The sequence below is a fragment of the Cololabis saira genome, chromosome 18, assembly GCF_033807715.1.
Source record: "Cololabis saira isolate AMF1-May2022 chromosome 18, fColSai1.1, whole genome shotgun sequence".
NCBI lineage: Eukaryota > Metazoa > Chordata > Actinopteri > Beloniformes > Belonidae > Cololabis > Cololabis saira.
The window spans coordinates 14,596,623-14,603,642 of NC_084604.1; the positions used below are offsets into that span (position 1 = coordinate 14,596,623).

The following is a 7,020-nucleotide window of genomic DNA, read 5'->3' on the forward strand; positions in this document are numbered from 1 at the left end:
ACATTTAATTAAGATTTTCTGCAAAATGCTCACAATCGATAAGATAAGGATAATTTAATAGCATTTAATAGAGCATTGTAATAACGTATAAATAATAAAAATCTAAAAATAGTCTGATAGACCAACTTGACTATGACTTTGCTATGTAAAATGTGAATTAAGTTTTATTAGTAACTTTGGTAAGTTTAAGATTTCATAAATAACATCGATGGAGGGGGGCCCGAAAATCACAGTCTGCCTAGTGTAGTCCATTTATTTAATCCGGCTCTGGCAGGGTGTGCTTCTGGACTCTAGCAAGCAGCCATCAACTTGCTGTGAGAGAGAGCCAGAAGGAACTGGCAATCAGCCCTTTTATAGGGCACAGGTGGAGATGATTAGTGGAGGGCGGAGACAGGGAATCAGAGGCTGGCCAATGGGAGATGGGTGGTGAATGGCTGCTGGTTATGGACCTCAGACCTGCAGAGAATGAGTGGTAGGGAAGGGAGGAGAAGGTGGAAGAGAACCCTTCCTCTGTGGTACGTAACACCAAGCCCCTAGTTATTTTAAAGAACTTTTAACCCCCTACCTGCCAGGGCCTCCCTCGGATCAGCAAGTGATGGCCTTCTGATCATTCAGGGCCCGCCTTGTGACCAAAGGTGATGGAGCTTTTGCAGTCCGGGCCCCCAAACTTTAGAACTCTTTGCCTGCTGAGATCAGGTCAGCTAAATCCCCCACTGCTTTTAAATATTTACTAAAAACATACCTTTGTAGAAAAGCTTTTATTGTGGTGTGAATATTGTTATTAATTTTAGACTTGGTTATTGCTGTCTTATGTTCTTATCCACTATGCACTGTATTTTTATCTTGATGTATTTTATTGTTCTTGGGAAGCACTTTGTAACTTTGTTAAGAAAGGTTCTATATAAATAAAATATATTATTATTATGATTATTATTATGATTATTATTATTATTATTATTATTATTATTATTATTATTATTATTATTATGCAATTTTTTATATAAAGTTGTTTTTTATTTCTAGCACTCCCCTTCCCCTCTCCCCTCAAAGTGCTTATGTTCTTTGTTCAGGCTGCATTTGCAAATACGAATTTGTTCTTAAATTGCTTGCCTGGGTAAACAAAAGTAAAATTGGAAAAAAATCTTATCTTTGTCTCAACATTTCAACGGTTGGATAAATGTTATTGATCAATTTAAAATGAGTTTCCTTGACTTTGGGCCCCTGGTTCTTAAAGTTTTTTTTTTCTTTCTTTATTTAAATCTTTAAATACAATGAAAATGTAAGAACAAAGGTAACATACAAATACATAGATATCAACACCATATTGAAAAGAAATAAACAAAAGAATATATAAAGAACAAGACAGTTTAATGTAAATTAAAAGGATAAATAAAAATAAAAACAACATAATGTGCGAGAGTAGGTTTCATGTAAACAAATTGAGCGATTTACAGATGCCGATGGTCTTTTGTGCCTTTGTGTTTTTTGATGAGTAGATCGTCCTTATATATTGATCAAGTTCTTTTTTGAGTACAAGGAGTTCAGGCTTTCTGTGGATGAATTTGCGCTTGTGTATGTGAAATTTAGCTAAAAATAAAGACAGATTAATAAAAAAGAAAGCGTCCCTATCTTTGTGATTAAAATTATGAAAACCCAAAATAAAATTCTTAAAATAAAGATGAAAATCAGAAAAGACAGAATCAACCATATACTTGTGGAAGTCCCTCCAGAATTTATAGGTGAATTCACATGACCAGAATAGGTGAGAATATGTCTCAGGATGCCTTTGGCAAAAATAACAATTACCATCTATATCCAGTACTCGAGTTGTAAAAAAAAATCAGGGAGGATGGTGAATTTTATCATATTGGGACAGATAATTTGTGCTGATTACAAATAATATAATATATTACAAATAATAGCACTGACCAAAACACATTCCTGTCATTCCTGCAGAAATACTGCAGGAATGACATAGCAGCAGTTAAATGCAGCCTTCTGTAAGCTTTAAATATCCACTGGGCTTACATCAAATACATCAAAACACAACAATAAAAAACAGTTTTCTGAACTTATCAATATGACTCTGTCCTTCACAGGATAAGTAAAATGGATCACTGCAAAAACTCAAAATAAGAATATTTGTCCTATTTCTAGTTAAAATGTCTCATTTTATTAAAAAATCTTATTACACTTAAAACAAGACTCATCACTAGAAAAAACAACAATTTTCACCTGTTTCAAGTAGATTTTCACTTGAAATAAGTAGAAAAATATGCCAGTGGAACAAGATTTTTTTGCTTGTAATGATAAGATAAATCTTGTCCCACTGGCAGATTTTCCCTTTTCTGGTGTTATTTTTCTGGTGATGACTCTAAATGTTGAAATAGCAGTAAAACCACATTCATTGATGAAATTACATAAGGGATGGAAAGGGGGGGGTGGCAGTTTTTTACAGGGGGGTGATTTTGACCGTTTTTATTTCATCCCCCCTCAACTCCAGTACTGTCTATATCCTTCTTAAATTTTCCCTGGTTCTTAAAGTTATTGAGGAGGTTGTCTCTGTCCCCACGTCACGTGGGGGGGCGGGGCTACGGGCGAGGGCGGGCTGTGATTGGCTGGCTGGGACATGTCAGGGGGCGGGGCTACGGGCGAGGGCGGGCTGTGATTGGCTGGCTGGGACACGTCAGCGTCCTGTCACCCTCTTCCTGGTGTGAACGTGTTGACACGCATCTCAACTTTGCTCAGGTAAGTCACTTTGTTCCGTGCTCTGACTCGCCTCAACTTTCTCTCGACTTCGTTCAACTTTGGTCCCTTTTTTTTTTTTTTTCCCCCTCTCCACAGGTGTTTTAAAAGAAAACCCTGGAGCCACAAGTTGTTGTTTTTGTTGTTTTTCTTTTTTTTTTCCCCGGAGGGGAGGTGAAAAAGATGCGGCGTGTCGTGTTTGAGGAAGGAGGACTATGAACGATCGCTGTCGGGCTGCAAAGTGTGCTTTTACCGGGGCTAAAATGAGGTTTCGGCTGGTGAAACGGAACCTGCTGGTGCTGCTGGGGGTCGTGTTCGTGATCCTGACCCTGCTGGTGTCCACACGTGTGTTGATGATCTCTGACGGGGGAGGAAGTGGAAACCAGGGCCTCCTGCACGCAGACACCATCAAGTTTAACTACAACTCCCTGTCAGAGCTGACCCAGTCCATCTACGGGGCCAATTACAAGCAGTGTGTCCTCAATGCAGACAAGTTCCCCGGAGATGCTCAGCTGGTGCTGGTCGTGCAGGTCCACAACAGGCCCCAGTACCTCAAGCTGCTCATCCGCTCGCTGGAGAGGGCGGCCGAGGTCCACAGCTTCCTCCTCATCTTCAGCCACGACTACTTTTCCGAGGAAATAAACACGATTGTGCAAGGGATAACTTTCTGCAAGGTACTGCAGATTTATTTCCCCTTCAGCACTCAGCTGTATCCCGAGGAGTTTCCTGGGCAGGACCCACGGGACTGCCCTCGAGACACATCCAGAGAGAACGCTGTCAAAACAGGATGCCTCAACGCCGAACACCCGGACTCGTACGGACACTACAGGGAAGCCTTCATCACGCAGACCAAACACCACTGGTGGTGGAAGCTGCACTTCGTGTGGGAGCGAGTGCAGGCCGTGCAGGGCTACAGCGGCTTCGCCGTCTTCCTGGAGGAGGACAACTACATCCTACCAGACTTTTTCCATTTTTATAAATCAATGGTTGAGTTCACGAAGAAGAGCTGCCCAGACTGCGACATGCTGTCTCTGGGTAACCACAACGCCCTGAATGATTTTACCACCACGTCCCATAAAGTGCTCACCTCCGGGTGGATGTCCACCAAGCACAACATAGGCATGGCCATCTCCCGGGAGGTGTACTATAAGCTGATGGGCTGCAGCAACGACTTCTGCACCTACGACGACTACAACTGGGACTGGACGCTGCAGTTCCTCTCAGGAACCTGCATCAGGAAGGGCCTCAAGGTGCTGGCGGCGCAGGGCTCCAGGGTGCTGCACACGGGAGACTGTGGGCTTCACCAGAAGGAGAACTGCAGACCAGAATGGGCCTCGCAGAAGGTTGAGGAAAACCTTCTGAAGGCCAAGGAGGGCCTCTTTCCTCCGTCGCTCATCCTCAGCGGCGCGGAGACGGTGGAGCACAAGACGCATATGAAGAACGGAGGATGGGGAGACATTCGGGATCATATTTTATGCAATAATTACGCCAAACGTCTTTGAACTCGTCTTTTCCTTTGGCCAAAATGTTCTTCTGCAGATGTGCCATTTTAGACAACATGCTGTGATGATCTGTGTGTCTTTTCTCTTTTCCAAAAAAAAAAAGGTCTTCCAAGCGAAGGGACCAAATGAAATCCAAGCATGTGAAATGTTGAACTTTAATCTTTCATTCACCAAAGCTGTACCAGTGCCAAGGCCTTTCCTGATGGGAGCCTTTCTGTTCTTGTTTTACGTCCTCAGGTTTGTGTGTGAGTCTCACGAAACATTAAACCTGTGGTTTAAAATGAGGGTATATCTACATGCAATCATTTGCATTTAATTTGCAAAGATTGCAAAGTCAGTTCATCCGCGTGGGACGTCTCGCAGTTGCTGTTTCGTGTGCTTTTGACGGTACAATTTTTAAAAGGCCACACATGTAAACTGACAGTTTTAATCAAAATGTGTTTGACAATCTTCCTCATGATTGAATGTTGGTGTTTTTGCTGCAGGTGTTGACCTACATTATATTGTACAAACAATGGGACTTGCATTGCAACGTGGCATTTTCTGTGTTGGACTGAGGGAGCTTTGTGATTGTTTTATTGATCTCTGGTTTCAAAAGCAGAACCTGGCTTGGTTTAGCTTGTCTCTTTCTGTGGGGGGTTGTGACTGTTTATTTGCTTTGTGAAGGGTTTAAAAGAAAAAAAAAGTGACCTTTTGAAACCAAAACTTCTGTTCTGCCTTAAAATCATAATATATTGCTGCTTTTCTCTATTTGCACCTTTTTTTTGATGACAAAAATGTCTCTTGGAGGGACATTGGAATGAACTGTATTGGGAAATTTTTATTGAACCATAGGATGGAAATGTTTCTATTCATGCTGTTTTTGTTGAATTTGCCTTTTAAAAATAGTTAAAACCATTAGGATTAAACAATAGAGTTAGTGCCTTGAAAGTTGAAGCTGACCAGAAGTGCCTTTTCTCCTAAACCTGTTTTTGAAAGAGATTTTTAGTCTGTGCTGAATGTTATAAACCAAGTACTGATGCAACAATATTCCAGTGCTGGGAATGTTTATTGGTCTTTTTAAGTTTTCTTTTTATTTTCTTTCTTGTTATTTCCACTAATGTCTTTGGGAAGTTCCCTTTTTATTTGAAGCCAAAATCTTGTCCCTCTGCTTGTTTAAAGTTATTCCAGCTGTGGCATTATTCTTCCTGTGCGTCACTGACCCCCAGATGAGAGGTTTAACGTGATGTTGCACTGAAATATTTTCCAGATTATACTTTTGTTAAAAAGCACAACACACTTGTTTTTTGAAAACTTTGACGCGACAGTGACTCGATATACAAAGTAGAGCTTTTAAAGGACCCTGTCTACTGTATAAGTCGTCGTGTGTGTGAATTCTTTGATTCCTGACACTGAGAATGACATCGAGCATTTTTGTCACTGTTTTTTGTTTTTATTCTGATCATCACTTGAAGTAGCTGGTTATTGTACACTCTATGCCAAATGAGGAAAAATAATTCATTTGAACTGTTTTGACCAAAAAAAATAAACTTGTGAAAGTTTGTTTAAATTTTGTTGTTTTTTTTTTCTTCTTAGATAGATCTTTATTGTCATTATAACTTGTGTACAACGAAGTTAAAAGTGCTCTCCAGTCAGCGCATCATATATAAAGAATAACTGAAAAATAATCCAATAAAATGTAATTTAAAATATAAACATATAAAATAAATATATATATCTCTAGACACATTCACCCTTCCACATCAACACACGGACCCTACAACGAACTGTATTGTCTAAAATTGTGAGGAAAGTTTCACAGCCAAACTCGCGGTCAGTAAAGGTGAGCAACATTAAGCGACTGTAGGACGCTGTGGCTTCTGGTTCTTTACTGGAAATGTACCAGTTTGTTCAGGCAGGTGTTTCTCGAGCGGTTCGGGTTCCCGTCCGGAAGTGGATCTCAAATGTTGCATCTGGATGTAGGTGCACAGCTGTGCAGACACATAATAGTTGAGTGGTTACTGCCTGCTTGCAGCAGGTTGGCGTTAGTGACGAGTGAGTCTCAGCTACAGGTCTGTCTCAGAAAATTAGAATATTGTGATAAAGTTCTTTATTTTCTGTAACGCAATTTATAAAAAAAAAAAAAAAAAAGTCATATATTCTGGATTCATTACAAATCAACTGAAATATTGCAAGCCTTTTATTATTTTAATATTGCTGATTATGGCTTACAGTTTAAGATTAAGATTCCCAGAATATTCTAATTTTTTGAGATAGGATATTTGAGTTTTCTTAAGCTGTAAGCCATGATCAGCAATATTAAAATAATAAAAGGCTTGCAATATTTTAGTTGATTTGTAATGAATCCAGAATGTATGACATTTTTGCATTACAGAAAATAAAGGACTTTATCACAATATTCTAATTTTCTGAGACAGTCCTGTATATCTCGTGGTGCGTTTTCATTGATGAGTATATTTCTAAATCTCTTTTTAATTTTATTTTAATGTCAGCAAAAACTACAGAATTGCAAGCACTTAAAGTACATTGTCACAGATTACAACTATTAAAGTATGTCACATACAGTTCTAAATGTATGGTTTATGAACATTGGTGTGAAATTATTTAAACCCACTCTATGTAGCATTATCACTTCTGACCACATGGGGACAGGACTTTGTCTTTAGGGGATAAAAGGGTTGTTTTATAGTATGTCACCGTGTCCTTAATCACAGTATTATCAGTACCGGTAGCTGTCTTGTCAACATCAGATTTAAATGCCCCCATGTGGTCA

The 7,020-nt window shown here is 39.6% G+C and overlaps 1 protein-coding gene across 1 annotated transcript; it reads left to right on the forward strand.

The window, feature by feature from the left end:
- The first annotated feature begins 2,716 nt into the window (after positions 1–2,716).
- On the forward strand, positions 2,717–5,796 carry si:ch73-91k6.2 (alpha-1,6-mannosyl-glycoprotein 2-beta-N-acetylglucosaminyltransferase). Its single transcript, XM_061747091.1, has 2 exons — positions 2,717–2,748; positions 2,845–5,796. The coding sequence occupies exon 2, from the start codon at positions 2,961–2,963 to the stop codon at positions 4,245–4,247; it is 1,287 nt and encodes a 428-aa protein (XP_061603075.1). The 5' UTR covers positions 2,717–2,748; positions 2,845–2,960; the 3' UTR covers positions 4,248–5,796.
- Positions 5,797–7,020: the final 1,224 nt, after the last annotated feature.

Excerpts from the sequence above, each read along its gene's own strand:
- si:ch73-91k6.2 (XM_061747091.1), top strand. The coding sequence starts at position 2,961 with ATGAACGATCGCTGTCGGGCTGCAAAGTGTGCTTTTACCGGGGCTAAA.